This window comes from Nannospalax galili, unplaced genomic scaffold, assembly GCF_000622305.1.
Source record: "Nannospalax galili isolate Female #2095 unplaced genomic scaffold, S.galili_v1.0 scaffold429, whole genome shotgun sequence".
Taxonomy (NCBI): Eukaryota; Metazoa; Chordata; class Mammalia; order Rodentia; family Spalacidae; genus Nannospalax; species Nannospalax galili.
This window is the reverse complement of record NW_008360330.1, coordinates 3,050,554-3,069,307: the sequence shown is the minus strand read 5'-3', so window position 1 is coordinate 3,069,307 and position 18,754 is coordinate 3,050,554. Positions and strand designations below refer to the sequence as shown.

The window sequence follows — 18,754 nt, the reverse complement described above, 5'->3', positions numbered from 1 at the left end:
AAACCTGACCAAAGACATTAAAGAGCTCTACAATGAAAATTTTAAATATTTACAGAAAGAGATTGAGGAAGACATCAGAAGATGGATGGGCCTCCCATGCTCATGGATTGGAAAATTGTGAAAATGACCATCCTACCAAAAGCCATCTATATATTCAACACAATGCCAATCAAAATCCCCATGACATTTTTTACAGAATTGGAAAAAAACACCCTAAGATTCATATGGAAGCACAAAAGACCTCGGATAGCCAAAACAACCCTAAGCACTAGAGCAATGCCAGCAGGATGACTATACCAGATTTTAAGCTGTATTACAGACCTATAGTCATAAAAACAACATGGTACTGGCACAAAAATAGATCCATAGATCAACGGAACAAAATTGAAGAAAAAAATATGAGTAAATGCAATTTCAGCCACCTGATATTTGACAAAGGGGCCAAAAATATTCACTGGAGGAAAGACAGCATGTTCAGAAAATGGTGCTGGCAAAACTGGATCTCCACCTGTAGAAGAATGAAACTAAACCCCTATCTTTCACCCTGCACAAAAGTCAAAACCAAATGGATCAAAGACCTCAATGTAAAGCCTGAAACTCTAAAACTGTTAGAAGAAAACATTGGGAAAATCCTAAAAGATATAGGTGTAGGAAAGGATTTTCTAAACTGGAAATCATTGCACAGGAAACAAGGGCAAAAATTAACAAATGGAACCCCGTTAAACTGAAAAGCTTCTGCACATCAAAGGAGGCAACCAGGGAAGTGAACAGAAAACCCACAGAATTGGAGAAAATCTTCACCAGTGACACATCCAACAGAGGTTTAATATCCAGAATATACAATGGACTCAAAAAACAGAGAATCAAGACAACAAGCAACCCAATTAAAAGATAGGCTAAGGAGCTGAACGGAGAGTTCTCAAAAGAAGAAATAAAGACGCCTATGAAACATCTTAAAAGATGTTCAACATCACCAATAATTAGGGAAATGCAAATTAAAACCACTTTAAGATTTCATCTTACCCCAGTCAGACTGGCTAAGATCAAGAGAACAAATGATACCAAATGTTGGAGGGGATATGGGGAAAAGGGAACACTCATCCACTGCTGGTGAGGATGCAAACTGGTTCAGCCCCTATGGAAAGCAGTGTAGAGAACTCAAAAAACTACAAATGAACCTACCGTTTGACCCAGTTATACCACTCCTTGGCATATACGCAAAGAACTCATGCTATTGCAGAGACACTTGTACATCCATGTTTGTTGCTGCTCTTTTCACAATAGCTAAGAGATGGAAGCAACCTAAGTGCCCCTCAATTGATGAGTGGATAATGAAAATGTGGTTCATTTATACAATGTAGTTTTACTCAGCAGTAAAGAAAGATGAAATCATGAAATTTGCATGTAAATGGATGGAACTAGAAACTGTTATACTAAGTGAAGTAATACAGACTCAGCAAAAACAATCGACATATGTTCTCCCTCATGTGTATCCTAGAACCAAACCCTGATAATTGAGTATCAGGGTACAGGAATCAGGATAATGGAAAGGAAACAGGGAGGTAAAGGAAAAGAAATAACTTGAAAGAGAAGAACAGTAGGAAACAGACCTTAATAAGGGAGATACGGATAAAAATTGGGTTAATTTAAGGGAGGGGGGAGGGAAGGGTATCCAAGGATCCTAGGGGATAAGGGAAATAAGGAGCTCAAGAGAGGTAGGACCATAGGAGAAAGGTATTATTAAGGGAGAAAGGGGAGAAATGGGGTCACTTTATGTGGGGAAACCATGATGGAGGGGTGAGACAATGCGAGAGATAAATAATGCCTAGCTAGTTTTGAAAGCCACAGGGAACCATATTTCTCCTACAACCTATTGACAAATTATACAAAGCAGATCAAGAAATATATGTCTAGGTAAGGTTTATCTGAGAACAATTGGTCTTTGCCCCAGATTTATCTACATGACTGTCTTAGTCTGTTCTTCTTGCTGTGACAAAACACTCTGACCACTACCAACTTGGGGAGGAAAGGGTTTATTTAGCTTACATCTCCCAGGTCGCAGTTCATCAGGGAGTCCAAGGTAGGAACTCAGGGCAGGAACCTGGAGGCAGGAGCTGGAGTACAGGCCATGGAGGAATGGTGCTTACTGGCTTGCTCCTCTGGCCCCTGCTCACCCTGCTTTCTTATGCTACATAAGCCCACCTGCCCAGGTGTTGGGGACCCCTGCTGTCTAATTTAGCAGTCTCTACATGTCCGGATAGCCGCAGGCCGGCTCGGCACGAATGCAGGGACTCCCTTTCTCAGCTGGGTACCTTCCTACTCTCTTGCACCTTCCCTGGGTACCGGAGGCGTTGCTATGGCGACAACTGCTACAAGCCCAGCACCTGGCGGGAAATTTCTGAGATAAGTTGGACCAAGCAATGGCATCCGCGACTGACAGCCTCACCACTGGTGGGAAGGGCATTTCTAATTTCTAAGGGGCTGATGGGCTCCACTGTTTTCTGACACCTCCAGCCTCGGACACCCTTGGAGAGTTGACAGGGACAAGCTGGTTTGCTATATTGGGCATAGCACATCCTTGGGCTTTGGGTCTCACTATTTCATATGATTTCCTCATGTTTGTTCTTCTGACATGTGATATCTCCCCAGTGCAGAAGGGAGCCCTATGAACCTGAGTACTTTTGTGGATGCATGCTGCCTTTGCAATAGATTTACACAGGAGTTTGTAATCTCTGCTCTGTGGGCTTGGACCTTACGGTTCCATGTGAGGGAGGTGGAGGGTCACACTCCTCATAAATGCCTAGAAGGGGCCTCTATAAACTACTTCTCTTGTTTCTATGGCCAAATGCCTGACAAGAGGCAAGTTAAAGAAGGAAGGCTTTATTCTGGCTCACAGTTGTTGGGGACCCCTGCTGTCTAAGGTAGCAGTCTCTACATGTCCGGATAGCCGCAGGCCTGCTCGGCGCGAATGCAGGGACTCCCTTTCTCAGCTGGGCGCCTTCCTACTCTCTTCCTGACTCACCTTTTGAAGTGCCCGTCACAGATACACATCCTCCGGCATGAAACTGCCAGGTTTTCCTGTGTGATAATCAGGCAATGTCTGACAGCCTGGCAGAAGCCCACCACTACATGTAAATGGGGCATCCTACAAAGCACCTATCAACTAAGGCTTTTGCTACTGCCTCCACACTATAAATATCCTGGTTTCCCCTTAATAAATCGGAGCTGAATCACTAAGGTCTGGAGCTAAGCTGAATCACTGAATAAAGGAGCTGTATCAGAAGCTGAGCTGTACCAGTCTCTTATTCAATCTCCCCAGAGGGAGCTGTCCCTTCATAAACATTCACTCGCGGAGATCCTGCTTTCGCCGTTCTTTCACCTCCCCTCGTGACCCGGCGGCCCGCGGATCACATACCTAGAGGGAGTGCCGCGTAGCTTGGAATGGAACTCGCCTGGAAGCGCAGCGACCGCTGAGTCGCCAGCATCCAGTAGCCGCGGAGAGCCAGCGACCCGAGCAGCAACGCGTGTGCGAGACCCACCCATACCCAGGGGTGGCACCATCCACAGTGGGCTGGGCCCTCCTACATCACTCATCAAGAAGATGCCCCTCAGACATAGCCACAGGCCAGTCCAATAGAGGCAGTTCCCCAATTGAGGCTCCTTCAACCCAGGTGTGTCAAGTTGACACTAAAGCTATCCAACACAATGACACACAGTAATTAAAAGTACCAGACTGGTAGAACTAACCTTCTTGGGTGTTTAACAGACATACTTTGAGGCCTATAATAATTTGGTCAGAGGGACATAAAGAACAGTTTTTGATCCTTGCCCTCCTAGGTCAACTAGTTCTAGGGGACTATGAGAATCTTTCAAAATGTCCTGTAATAGTGGTGGGTCACCTGTCCTCTTGATCAAGGAGGCTGAGGAGACCCCACAAGATGGACTTGAACCAGTGTCCAGTGTACAAAGAGGAGGGTCAACACAGAGGAATCATTTCCTCCATGTTTCCAAGAGAAGCCCACCATGGTCGAGCAGGACCTTTGACTTATCTTCACATAGGCAGAACTGGTAAAAGAAAGGAGCCAGGGGCTTCTCCCAGGACACGCAAATCTTGGAAGTGGGGCAGAGTTCAGCCTATAGTGGGAGAAGAGGCAGCTCCATCATTGAACCCAGCAGGTGACTCACACAGCAGACACAGCCAGTGAGAGAACTGGTGACGACCTGAAGGTGCAAAGACGTGAGAGATGGACTGGAAGGCAGACAAGTCACTACCATCCTTCCAGAGCGAGACAAGGGAGGCAGAAACATCTGGACAGTGACTACAAGTTGCCCAGAACTGGAGAGAGAGGCACAGTGAATCCCAAGACCACTAAATAAAAAGCCACACAGACATGGCGTAATGCAAGTAGCAGATATCAGAAGCATAAAGAAAATCCAGACAGCAACCAAAATACACACACAAGGGTGAACAGCAACTGCACAGTGACATCTCATCGCAGTGACCCTCCCTACTGAGCTGTACTGCTGCCTGAAATGGTGAAGTGTAGACATTTTGAGACAAAGGCTGGTGGTTTGGCACTTCTGGTGCCTGGGAAGTAGGTGTATAGTCGAATAAGATGGTTTGAGATGTTCTGTGTGATACACACACACACACACACACACACACACACACACACACAGGAAAAAAACAACAAAAATTTTAAAATGTATTATATTTCAGGAGGAAGCATGGAAATTTATGTCATGCTAATTAGTAGAGGTGATAAACATTATCGTTGAAATCTACCCAATGACTTTATAGGCATACACCGGTGCCAAGGATCCAAGTGCATCTGATTATGACTAGTTAATAATCAGATACATACAGATTAGAGATGCATTTGCCAACATCTCAGTGTTAGTATCAAAAACAATGAGTCTTTCTGCAAGGAACAATATATTCTAAAATGAAATGGAGATCTTTTTTAAAGGTTAAAAACTCATTCAATTTTATGTCTTACCCTATGGGAGGGTGCCATTTGGGATGTGGGTATATGAATGAATAAGATTGTTTGGGATGTTCTGTATGAAATACATACAAGAAAATCAACAAGTTTTTAAAAAGTGAGTTATATTTGTCTTAAAAGCATAAAAATTTACTTCATGTTAATTAGTAGAGGTGAAAAACATTACCATTGAAATCTACCTGACGACTTTATATCCATACTCAGATGCTAAGAAGCTCAGAAAGTAACCGACTGACTAGTAATAATTAGATATATAGAGATTAGAAATGCATGTGCAAACATCTTAATGTCAATTGCTTTAAAAATGAATTTCTTCTGTATGAAACTGTATTTTAATAATGAAATGGAGATCTTTTTTAAAGGTTAAAATCGTGTTTAATTTTATGTCTTATAGGTTTTATACTGAGTACAATATTGTAAAACTGTAATAATTCAACTGTAAACCTAAAAATTTACAGCCAATTTTGAAAGAGATGCATCTTAGCTCAGGAAATTGTTATTGAATATGTCAATGCTGTTGTAATGAAATGCTTCTTCTAAGTATGTGGTTAATAAATAAATAATTTCTATGAGATGGAACCCAGCCTGGTCTACATAGTGATTTCCAGGCCAGCTGAGGATACAGGGAGACCCTGTCTTAAAAAGACAACAACAAATTTTAAAAAAATTGCCATGCAAAAGGATTGGTAGAGTAATTTTTTAAAAGAAATATGCTTGCTTGCTTTATTTATTTATTTATTTATTTATTTATTTATTTATTGTCAAATTCTCCTGATGGTTATTGTTCTAAATAGGGCAAAGCTTGCCTTATGCCAGTATATTTATACCGAGTTACACATTGAAGCAACTCAGGGAACATTGTAAAATTCTGGTGTCTGGACCTCACTCCTAGAGATTCTAGTGTACAGAAATGCCTTGGCTTACAGTGGAGGTAAGTTTCAATAAATTCATTGTAAATAATGTAGTTCAAAAATCATGTAACACAGCTGGCCATCAATCCTTGGCTAAACCGCATACTGGAGAACAGCAACAGTTTACCCAGGTGATTCAGGTCTAACTGGGAACTGCAGCCTATTATAGCTGCTGAGAAAGTATCATATCACAGAAAGCTAGCTCCAGAAATGACCAAAATTCAAATTTTCAGTAGAGTGTTTTACAAAGCTTGCAAGTGGATCTTGCACACAGTCTGGGACTGTGTGTGTGTTTAGTTGAAGTGTGACCTGGATAGTAGAAATTCTAACATTTCCGTAAGTGATTCTAAGTGGCCACCAAGTGTTGAAGTCCAGCTCTAGTGATCTCGGAGACCACTAATTCTTTTTCTCTTACTATGAACTGGTACAAAGTTGTGCTGATGAAGTACACACATCTACTGAAGAAAATAAAATTAAAACTGTCATTAGGGAATTAGCTGTTCCTTTTACAATGTCAAGATAATTGCTGGAAGTGGAAACCCCACATTTTTAAAGTGTTCTTATCTAAAGCATTTGAAATAAAGACCTCTACCAGTCCATAAGGAAAACCTCTTTTCTTTGTCCTATTTTTACATCATTGTTGATATCGAAATATTGCTGCATTTTCCTATAAATGCAATGCTCTCATTCATTTGGAATCACTGGTTACCTTTTGATGAATACTAGCGATTGGCACATAGTAGGAGACAAAATGGTCATAGCTTGTTGGAGAATGGAGACAAACAATAAGGTCATTACCATCGGTGGAATAGTGATATCAGGAAAGTTCTATATGTAATGCAAGTCCATAGGAAGAGCTGTTCCTATGATCTGTCAGCATCTAGTGGACTTCCTGGACAAAAATCACACCTGTGCTAAACACAGGAGGTATGAGTTGGCCAAGCAAATTTTATAGGTCGGAAGAGATCTGGGCAGAAGCAACAGTGTATGTGAAGGCTCAGAAACATGCTAGCCATGGCTGCAATCATGCATGGAAGAAGTTCAGCAGCATGAGGGTCTAGACAAAGGTGTTATAGGCAGCAACTGGAAGGAGGTAATCTCGCAGGAAGAGAGTGAGATGAGGCTGCAGAAGTAAACATGCACTTGCGTAGGCCATGCAAGACCCACTAGTGATTTTAACTTGAAGCTATTTCTTTCTTCCTAAATGAAATGGCAGAAAAGTTGGCAATAAAGTACTTGATGGGGTGGGGGTGATTGTAATTGGATTTGATATCTTTTTAATTTGGCAAAGTCATGAATATATTGAAGAGGAAAAGAGGGAAGGCAGAAAAATGACAGTGTCCTATTATAGGTAAGTCACAGCAAATGTGCAGAGCAATGGGCACGTGTGAGCATGAATAAGAAAATGATCAGTAAGAGGTGCTGGCTGATTGGCCAGTGGGCAAAAGACATCACAGTGCTGGCTGCTGTGCAGGCTCCAGGTCTCACCAGCTTCACAGAGCAGAGAGATGCACATCTACAAAGCAACCTCTACAGCTAAGGCTCGTGGAACATAGAACAGGGATAAAGAGGACACTAATGAATCTCTCAGTTCTCAGTAATGAAGCTCCCTCATGCAGCAGAGGGCCCAGAACACAAAAGGTCACAAATGGCCAAAATGTAGAGATCAAGAGTCTAATGAATAATGGTCCTTGGGCAACAACCCTTTATTAAACTTCTCCCACTCAAGGCTCAGGGACCATCGCAGAAGAGGGGGCAGAAAGACTGTAAGAAGCAGGAAGGAGGTGCATGACCATATGGAAACAGTCCTACAAGCTCCTGGGAACTTGCTCATATAATTCTATGGCAATGGTGTCAGCACACACAAGTCCCATGAAAAGTCAGGCAGACAAGAACCTAGCATAGAACTGGGAAAATGAACAGCAGACCCCAATCTTATCTGAAGGAATGTTGGCAACTAATTGCAACTGGATAAAGAAGAGCTGATCTTCCTAAAACAAGGGACTCTAGATAGGCTGACTAGACTCAGTGGACAGACTTGCATTGGGGAAGGGCTGGGGACACTGAATACACAGTGGGGTTTAACAGAGATGACAGAGTATATAGGCTCCAGTTGTGGGGGAACTATGGGAGGGTGCCAGAGGGGACGAGGGGTATAAAGATGATCAAGATTATTTGAGATGTTCTGTATGAAATGCTGTGTAAATTCAGTCTTCCCAAAGCAACTTATTTACTTCCTTATAAATTGCTTTATCCTATGATTGAACTGTTTGTATCCTGAATTCTATATTATGTTTCAAATTTGCTTTGTAACTACATTAAAACCATCCCTTAAAATTAAAAAAAAATGTGGCTTTACAAAGGAGAAGAAGGAGAAGAAGGAGAAGAAGGAGAAGAAGGAGAAGAAGGAGAAGAAGGAGAAGAAGGAGAAGAAGGAGAAGAAGGAGAAGAAGGAGAAGAAGGAGAAGAAGGAGAAGAAGGAGAAGAAGGAGAAGAAGGAGAAGAAGGAGAAGAAGGAGAAGAAGGAGAAGGAGAAGAAGGAGAAAGGAGAGGGCTGGAGAGGTAGCTCAGTGGTAAGAACACTTTCTGCTCTTGCAGAGGACCAGTTCAGTTCCCAGCATCCACGTTAGAGGACTCCCAATCACCCGTAACTCCAAGTCCAGGGGATCTAATGCCATCTTCTGACATCTTTGGGTAACTGCAAGGATGTGGTGCTCATAAACTCACAAAGCTCACACATATACACATAAAAATAAGTAAATCTTTAAAAAGTAAAGAAGACCAAAAAGAAAACTCAGAGAAAACAATGGCTGCTGGAGAAATAGGAAAAGGGAAGCAAACTAGGAAAGGAGAATGAGAAGAGACAGAGGGGAAACGTGGGGCAGGAAGGACATGGCACAGAACTGAGAAGGACAAGTTTTGAAAAGCAGGGTGTGGCCCTTTGTGGCCTAACAAGGAGTCTGTTTGGTTTTTAAAGGTGTTTTATTTGTTGAGGTGGTGATCTGTCTGTTTTGCCTTTTTGTTTTGCTTTGCTGTCTGGAGAAAAGATCTCAAGTCACTCAGGCTGCCTTTGAATCTGCTATATAGCTGAGAGTGATTTTGAACTCCTGATCCTCCTGTCTCTACCTCCTAAAGGTTGGATTACAGGAATGTGCCACAATACTTGTCTCTGACTCTGACTTTGAGGTGTGACTGCCTAGGTCTGGTGCCTGAGTCTGTTTTTATACCTGACCAAGACTGTGGCACAGAGCACGCTCAAAGGAACGTGCCTTCCTTGACTCTCCAGGAAGAATGGTAGAAAATTACAACCAGGAGCTTGGAAGCCAAAGTCAGTACTTATCCTTTGTTTTCCTGTAACAACAGATTTGGGGAAAATCAAGAAGGGAATACATTCAGCTGACATTTTTAAATGCTTTTTATTTATTTTAAAATTATGTATATGTGTGTGGTTATGTGCACATGAGTTCAGGTACCCTTGAAGACCAGATGCCTCACATGGCCCTGGAGCTGGAGTAACAGGTGATTATGAGCTGCCCAGTATAGGTGCTATGAATCAAACCCAGGTTCTCTGGAAGAGCAGTAAGTGCTCTTAACTGCTGAGCCATCTCTCCAGCCCTCAGCTGACATTTTTGTAGTTGCTTCCTTCCTTTAAAAGAAATGAACAAGGGGGCTGGAGAGATGGCTCAGAGGTTAAGGGTACTGACTGCTCTTGCAGAGGACCCGGGTTCAATTCCCAGCACCCACATGGCGGCTACGAACTGTCCTTAACTCCGGTTCCAGGGGAATCCAAAGCCCTTTTCTGACCTCCGTGACATTGCAGGACATGGGTGTATTCACATACATGCAGGCAATACACTCATACACATAAAATAAAAATGATAAATAAAATATTCAGAAAAAGAAAGAAATGAACAAGACCTGGTATGGTGGTGCATGCTTTTAATACCAGCACTCCAGAAGCAGAGGCAGGCATATCCCTGTGAGACTGAGGCTAACCTGGTCTATGTAGCGAGTCCGGGCCAGTTGAGACTACAGGGATATCCTGTCTCAAAAAGACAAGGGCCAAAGGGAGGGGAAGGGAGGGCTGAGCATGGTGGTTCATACCCCAGGAGACTAAGGCAGGAGGATTGCTGTGACTTTGATAGTAGACTGTGCTACAAAATGAACCCTGTCTCAAAAGCCCAAAGTAAATAAATGAGAACCAGCACCTAGCATAACATTTATATTGGACTTCATAATTTATAAAACCCTTTCACTACCTTGTCCAACTTTCATACCCTGAACAATGCCATATTAGAAATGAATATTTCCCTTCCTGTTATGGATGCAAAAATTAATACACATGGATGTTAACTAGATTGTGCACTATCATGCAAATAAGTTGCAAACCTGAACCATCAAGCAGTTGTATACACACACACACACACACACACACACACACACACACATTGTACAACTGCATAAAATCAGCCTGTGCCTCTTTTCTCTGGATTGACTTTCCTGCCTGCTTTTCTCTGCTTCTCCTCTTCTCTGTGCATATCCTAAGAAGAATTTGAGGGCCCCATTTGTCTGACTCTGGGCTATTTCCACACAAGTAGAACAAGGCTGACATAGTTCATTGGGTAAACACAAGTGGCAAGCAACAGTGATTTACTCCCAACTTGCAAACTACTGATTACCAATCTGTCACCTGCTATATAAACAGGTGTAAACTAAGATTTAATCAGTTTACACAGCACTGGTAAATAATTTAATCTCTCCTTAGCACAGTGCTTGCGAATGTAAATGTTTAAGCCCAAACTGATGTTGACATTGTGATGCAAGCCTCCAGTCTCTCAGCCAGAAAAGCTGTGTCCACAAATGGCTCTAAGTGCCCCTACCCAGGGGCAGGAATGTGGGAGGGAGGCAGAAAATCCAGAGTCCCTTGTGGAGGCCTCATTTTACCAACGTAAAGCTTGGCCATGAGCCTAGAGAGGTAGGGGTTATCTTTCCACTCTTAGCTTCCCCATACTGAAATGTTTGGTCCACCCACCCCCATAGTGATCCTGTCTCCATGCTTGGTGTCCCACCCAGTGTTTGTTCCTCCCTGACCCCCATGCCTTCAGAAAGAAGGCATAAAGTTCATGGAGGAGAAAGCAAAAATACTAAAATAGCAAAATTGATAGCTAAAGATGTTGCATTTTGTTTAAAATATTAGCTTACTGAGTTTTGTCTCATACATATTAATTTATCAACTATTTCAGGTAGATGTTATTATCATTCCATTTTCTAGTTGAGAAAACTGAGGCAACTCTCCCCATATCTCACATCTAGTAAGCCTCCTGGGTCCCAGCCAGGCAAGTCTCCCTGGGCTTCAGTGAGCTGTACTGATGTACTGATGAGGTCAGGCACTGAGTTGGACTCAGGTGTCCTATATAACACTCAGGACGCTTATTATTTTAACTAAAGAAAATGATAATTAGGTCAACCACACCCCTACCCCCCCCCAAGGACCTGTATGTTAGAGAATGGAATCTTTCATGGGAGAAAATATCTTTAAAGGAAACATACTGTCATGGTTAGAGAATATGTTTGTGCATGGATAGAGAAATTATACAGAAAAGCAAACACAGCAAACAGTGGGTATTCCAGAGGCCTTAAAATAACTTCTAAATAAGTGGTTTGCTAATGAGGGAATAGGAGAAAGGTACACAGCAAGGAGAGTGTGGGACCAAGAACACGACACTTACTTCCTGGCTTGACTCCCTGCACTTTCCATCACGTAGTAACCTGGTTTGCATTCATATCTGCAGATGGTGCCCACGTCGTGGTTGCCCTCGAGGCAATTTGGCAGGAGCAGGTTGGCATTTGGAATAACGGGAGGGGCATCACATTCCAACTTGCAGTAGACTTCAGGAAGAGACCAGAGCCCATCTTCCAGACAGGTCAGCCATGGGCTCAGTCCTGACTCCAGAAAAGAGAAGCACAGGGTACTCAGAACAGAGAACATGGAGCACAGCAAGAAGAATAAAAACCCATAGATATATATCGGCATCCTGTAAGGCCCGCTGTTCTTTTTGAGCAGTGTCTCTAAAATCTCCCATGAAAAGTATGTTCTTAACACAGCACCCAATGTTCTATATACAGTAGAAGTCACAAATATTTATTAGCCTCAATGAAAGAGGGGCTATCAATCAAATCATTACCTTCCTCCCTTCCTACAAGTAATAGAAAAAAACAGTTATAGAAATATGGCCGCATTAAAATAGTGCCAGATGACACTTGAATACTGATCACCACCAGGCAGTATTCCAAGCATGTGTTAGCTTATATAAACTTCAAATAACAAACAACTCTATCAAATAGATATTATTATCGATTGGGCACATAAGGAAATGGGGGTTTGGTAACTTGCCCAAGCTTATAAAGTTTGTATTTGAACCAGGTAGTTCGGAACTCTTTAGTAGAGTTCTGAGCATAAATATTACACCATGCTCTTCACTGTAACTCAGTTTTTCCCAGTGTAACCCAGGGCTACTGAGTGACATAGCATCACCAGCATGTTAGACATACTAAATGAGAATCTCTCAGAGTAAAACTGAGGTATCTTCATGTGTAATGAGTCATTATTAGACACACCAAAGACTGAGAATTGCGGGGAGATAAAGAGAAAGGTGTGGACCAGTTAGACCAGTCCCTCTTCATCTCAATTAACTCCACAACCAAGAACACACTATACGAGTATGTTCTCCTCCTCAACAAAATAGAATAAAACACGCCTTATTTAGAATGGTTGCAGATATTAACATTTAATAGTATATACCTTGGTTGTTAATATTATCAGGACAACTATGCTGTTTGGTTTGATTCTGATAATGCAAATAAAAACAGAAAATAAAGTTACATCTGTTAACAACTCTATAAGCCAGGATATCGCTCCTGATGGTCCAGGACAAAGAATGGTGACTTTGTTGGGATTTTATGTTATCAAATGAGGGCATCATAGGAGAGCAAGTGGGAAGCATATATGGGTAAAAAAAATGAACCCAAAAGTACCTCCCCCAAAGAGTGAGGGACTGCGGAGAGTGTGCATGCAATTCCCTGACAAAGAAGACAATACCTTGGAGCTTGGCTGGTGGGACACAGGTGATAGAACAACGTTTCAGGAAGTCAGTGCCCTCCAAACAAGAGAAATTGGCATAGTTCACCAAGGACAGATCAGGGACACCACAGTCAAGGCGCACACAGCTCACATCTTTGTCCCAGTGCCCAGCAGAACAAGTGAGGAGAATCTTCTTCTAGAAACAGAGAATTTACTTCTGTCAAGGTCACATGAAATGGCTATCAGAACAGCTTCCAGGATTTGGAAGGGTCCAGTGCTCATTTGTCCTTTGGTCTTTGTCCTTCCTTATGCCTCACTGTTTTAGTACATGGTCTCAGGGGTGATGTAGATGGAGGGAACCTGCTTGTGCTAGGGAGTCACTATTCTTCCAGGCCATGTCTCTTGGTTATCCTGTCCTTCCATTTTCAGTCCCTGTCCAATTTGCTCTGGGCTCTGGGTTTCATGCCTCTTACCTGTACTTGAGTTCCTGCCCTGGAACCTGGTAGCAGATGACGAGGAAGAGAGAAAAGGGAGGCTTGGGCACTTATTCTACCTGCTCCCCCCTGAACACTGGCTGTGGGTTGACTCATCCTGTGACTAGCCTCCCTGCCCCACTCTGCTCAGCCTTCTGATGGGCTCTGCTGCTCCCCACAGCTGACCTTTCAGGCCTAAAGATGACAGCAGAGGCCCTTTACTCTGGGCTATTGCATAGCTCCTGCACTTTCTTACATCCTGCCCACAGCTTTGGTAAGCAGCCTTTTTATTAATTTCTCTCAAATTACCAACTTTAACCATGTCACCTGTTTCCAACTGGCAGTTTTATTAATGAGTGTACTAATAATGCTCATGAAAACAATTATCTTTACCAAGAATGGTTCACAGTATTTAGAATAGCTGAGAGTTAATGCACACAAGGTGCCTTCTGACTTGTGGTTAAACAGGAGTGAGTCCCGCCATGCCCTAGAAACTGCCATTTCAGTAGATGGCCCTAGAGCACATTGCTACTAAGTAAATGAGGACCTATGTACTGTTCCTAGAAGGACCAAGTCCTGCACTAAACAAGATGCCCTCCAGGAACTAAAAATCTGTAAGTGGAAAAAATCGTGTTTAAGAAGTGTCTAAGAAAGCATCTAAAGGAGGGAAAAGAGAAGAGGTGAGGCAGCAAAGGGGGTTAGATGGAAAAGGGTAACAATAGATTTTAATTTGATATAAAGTAGCCCTTATCCCCATCTATAAGGACTGGAGAGAATACAGTATAAAAACCACAAATAAGAAATAAGAGAAGTCAAAAAACTAAACTCCAGGAGAAAATAATAACCCTGGAAACTCAGGACATTTTATCTGGCCTTGAAAGGAGGGACTACCACTCTCAAACAGGAACTAGGTAAATGGGCACTCGACTTGAAAGATGGTTGGGGCTTTTGAGCAGCTCAGGGATGTCCAGGTAGGACTTGGAGTGAGCAGGGACTTAGGGACTATGAAACTCACAGTTTATTTTGAGAAAAATAAATCTCTGGTCATGAGGCTAATGGTCAAAGACAGAGAGAAGAGTTTCGGTGGTGAAACTCCAGTCATCTCATCAGGAGATCACACTGGCACCAAAGCTGAAGGTCCACTGACTGCTGAAGGCACCTATCACCCCTGACACCACCTCTTGGCTCACTGCTCCTCCCTGCTTCCCAGTATGTCTCTGTTGCCTGCCAGAAGGATCTAAGTCAAAGCCAGACACATTTTTCTATTTAGCTTCAGTTCTCGTGTCAACAGAAAGCAAATATTCCCACTGTCTTGTGATCATGAGCTGGGGTTGTACAATTTCCTGCATGAGGCCAGCGTTGGGTGACAGTGGCAGGTCAGCGGCAGAGCAATGTTGCTTACTCCAGCATGTGTCTGGCAGGGGTTACCTCCTATCTTCCTTCTAACCAGGTTGTGCTCCTCACACTTAGCATGACTGGGAGGCCTGGTTCAAACTGCAGCAAGCCACTGATTGTTTAAAGAGGGTCTCTAAACTCTGTGTGTAACGCCTGGGTTTTTTCATGGCTTTCTTAGGTATTGTCCATTTTTTGTTTTAAATTTGCTCTCAACTTTAGTTCATTCTGTAAACACTGCCTTTCTTCCTCCACTCCTCTTTTCACATACAGATATTTAGTTACTATCTTGTTTCATAATTTCTACTTTATTTTTAGGGTGAATGTCTTTTTTGCCTTATTTGAGAGAAGGTATTTGTAGACCAAGAAGTTGGTGCTCAAGGCTCATTAAAGCTGTTCCTATCCTGGTAATTTCACAAAAGTTTCTGAAATTCAAGATTGTGTCTTTAAATGCTGACCATTTCTAAGCAAGTAAAATTCTTCCACAGGTTCACAACCTGTTAAGCAACCAATTGGCACAAAATTGAAACAATTCCAGTCTCTCAAACCATTGCTATCTGACTAACCATCATGTGTCTGTTCTTTTTCCATGGTCAGCATTTTCTGGCTCTCTTCTCAAGTACCACTGGGTTTTACCTAGTGTATCCTTCCACTGTCTCATAATGTGATTCTGTTTTCTAGTGGTTCATTTTGTCTTTATAATTCTTCTGTAGAGTGTGGTAAATCCTCTCAGTTAGGACTATATCAACCAGGCACCTGACGTCTGTCATTCTGCTAGAAGCATTGAGATAATTTTCATCAGTTATCATAAAATTCAACAAGTACTTGTATTTGGATTATTTACAAATGTGAAGCAAACCAAAAGAGCTTATTTTGTGTTTATTTTTTACAAAAACTTACACACCTAATACACAGTGGGGAGAAAATCTCACTCAGATGTCTCTTGAACCATGTACTTAGCCAATATATTCTAGTACCTCCAGATCACCCTGAAATCCAGGAAACAATGCAGCTGAAATTTGGAACGGAATATGGAAAATGGGGAAAATCCAATACCATCATAGACTCTCAGCCTCGGTAGCAGAGTTCATGTTTTGGGGGAACATTATGTTGTATTTCTCAGTCCTTCTTGAAAGGTAGTTGGGGAAGCAAGAGGCTGATGATGAATCTCACAAAAACTGGCAGCAACGTATTTTGCCTGTGAACTATGACCAAGCACACTTTGAGGCATTCTCATCTTAAAGGCAGAAGCTTTGAGTGCAATTTCTGAAAAGAAGACAAATCAGGGGAGAACTGAAGAAAAGTCATATCTACTACGAACCTAGAGAGAAAATGTAGACCCTTAGGGAATCAGAGTTGCACATGCTGAGACACCATGCATTTTTGTTCAGCCTTGCCTTCATAGAGCCCACAGTCTTTCTTCTCACAGACTTAAAAAAAACATCTGCCTTCCTAGTGTATCCAGGGAGAAAGCATGAATAGCCTTGTGCCTCTAGAAATTGTTCCTGCTGGCGCGTCCAACTCACCTGTATGGGCCTGAGGTACTGCCCACCGCTGGTTTGTAGGGCAAACCCCCTTTGACAGGTGATAACACACTTCATGTGACCTGGGCCACTAGAGGTACAATTTGCCATGTCCACATGATCAAGCAGCAATGGCACACAGCTGCCCTGTTCCCCACATGACTGACGGACACAGCTGGGGATGACAGAAACAGAAACATCTTAGGGCAGGCTTAGATAGCAGTAATGACTTTGAAGCTCCTTCTGAGAAATACGCCTAAATTGAAAAGAATAGTTTTTCTTTATAGCCTACATGAAATACATTGCTCTCTTCTGTATCACTTAGAACTATGAGGCATGATAAACAATGACAGCTAACAAGTATCAATTGATCAACGTTGTATGGCTCTTCCTTGACAGCAAATTGTAATAGGATGAGGTAGAGGACAGATCCCAAAAGTTCTGGATACTCTCAGAAGCAAATAGATCAGGGGAAGTTACTTGAAATTTTTAGGTCTCCAACAATCAGAACAGACCCAGGAGAAAGTTAATGGATAGATCCTGGTGAATCTGGTTTTGTTAGGCATTGGCCTTTTAGGTAACTGATCACAAGGATGTCCAAGGGTGCCTGTTTGATGGGCTTGAATATCTGAGATGATGATGATTTACTGGTTGATATGAAAATATTTTGATTACTGGTACGTAACAGTACATGCCTCTGAATAACAGCATAGACTAAGGAAACCCATCAGCATGTGTTGAATCCCCATCACATCCTTAACATTGTGCTGCACACTTCCAGAGACATCGTCTCAGCAGAGAAATGCTTCTTGAATCAGCAGGATCAACCATAAACAGCCAGAGAGATATATAACCTTCCTAAGGTTCGAGGAGACTCAGCCGGAATTGTAATAGTAGCACTGATGCAAAGCAATGGAGCAAGAACAGCATAGCTCTCCAGTCACAGCAGAACCACAGTTTAATTCAAATATTACCACCAGGCTATTGGTCGTTAATCCTGGCTCCACTAGTTAATACTTTTGTGATATAGAATGAGTTAGTCACACCCCCGTGTTTCAGTTTCTTCCCCTCTATAAAAGGAGACCTATGGGGACCCAAACTGATCTTGTTCCCAGGTTAGCTCCCCCTACTGCTCTGCTGCTCAAGGTCCAACCCTACCTCAGCGTCTGTTTGCTGTTGGCTCCCTTCTTTTTTGTTCTCTCACTTCTATACTTTTTTTTCAGTTTACTGAGAGTCCCACAAGGCCTTCTTTCATCAAGAAGCAGGCCTCCCCCAGTAACCTTCTTCCTTCAAACATCCTAGTGAAGTCACTTCCTTCTAATGATTCTTTTACTTGATCTTCTACTATGTATATTTTCTTTTTCTTAAATCAGTTAACTAATACCAAGGAGACAATGATTATCTGAGCGTGTCTTTAAACCCACAGCTAGAGTATGACTTCTTGAAGGAAAATACTTCTTCTTACCCAATTTCAAATTTACCATACTCCTTACTGTATTAGAACCAATAAAATCTTGCTTAATTAAATTTGTTCCTATTTCAGGTAGCAATGCCAATACTATTAAAATGGAAAATGTATTAAGCACAGAAGAAAATTATCATCCAACAATGGTTCAACCATCTTGCCCAATCATTGATTCACTAATAAACACAAAGGGCAGACTCCTTGCAAGACATTGGTCTGAGCATAAGGATTAGGCCCTTAAGGAACTCAGTCTAGTGGTAGAGACTGACAGGATGTTTTTTACTCTTGGTGTCTTGACAGTGGTGCTCTCACTCATTATCATGAATGTGCTCTCTTTGCCCTTGGATTGTATTAGTGGTCAATGACTTGATCAGAGGATTGAGTGACAGTATAAGAATATAGGAAATTGGGGCTGGAGAGATGGCTCAGTGATTAGGAACACTGGCTGTTCTTGCAGAAGACCTGAGTTCAAATCCCAGCACCCACATGGCAGCTAACAACTATCCGTAACTCCAGTTCCAGGGAATCTGATGGTTTCTTCTGTTCTCTGAGGGCATTGCATGACACGGGGGCACTTACATAATGCAGGCAATACTTGTTAGAGGTTGCAGAAAGATTGTAAGATGCAGGGCTGGTTCATGAATACAGGACTTTCAGGCCACTGGAAACTTTCATATGCTAACTTGTAACAATGGTGGCATTGAGCACAGGGCCCATGCCAACTCAAAATCAGACAAGGGCCCAGAGTGGAGCAAGAGAAATGAGTGGTGAGCCTGCCCTAGACTGAGAACTATTGTAGACTGATTGCTACTGGGTGAGGGCGAGTACTCCTTACTTATAGTCTCTAGACAGGCTGACTAGACTCCAGTGGACAAATCTGCACTGAAGGACATCTGGTACAAA

The 18,754-nt window shown here is 42.4% G+C and overlaps 1 protein-coding gene across 1 annotated transcript in view; it reads right to left on the bottom strand.

The window, feature by feature from the left end:
• The window catches only part of Pappa2 (pappalysin 2), a 315,095-nt gene that overhangs the window by 77,408 nt on the left and 218,933 nt on the right, over window positions 1-18,754 (bottom strand). Inside the window, exons 14-16 of the mRNA XM_008826112.2 lie at window positions 16,390-16,561; window positions 13,017-13,194; window positions 11,647-11,860 (exon numbers count right to left, since the gene is read on the bottom strand). Of these exons, the coding sequence (XP_008824334.1) occupies window positions 11,647-11,860; window positions 13,017-13,194; window positions 16,390-16,561 (564 nt within the window). The remainder of the gene's footprint in view (window positions 1-11,646; window positions 11,861-13,016; window positions 13,195-16,389; window positions 16,562-18,754) is intronic.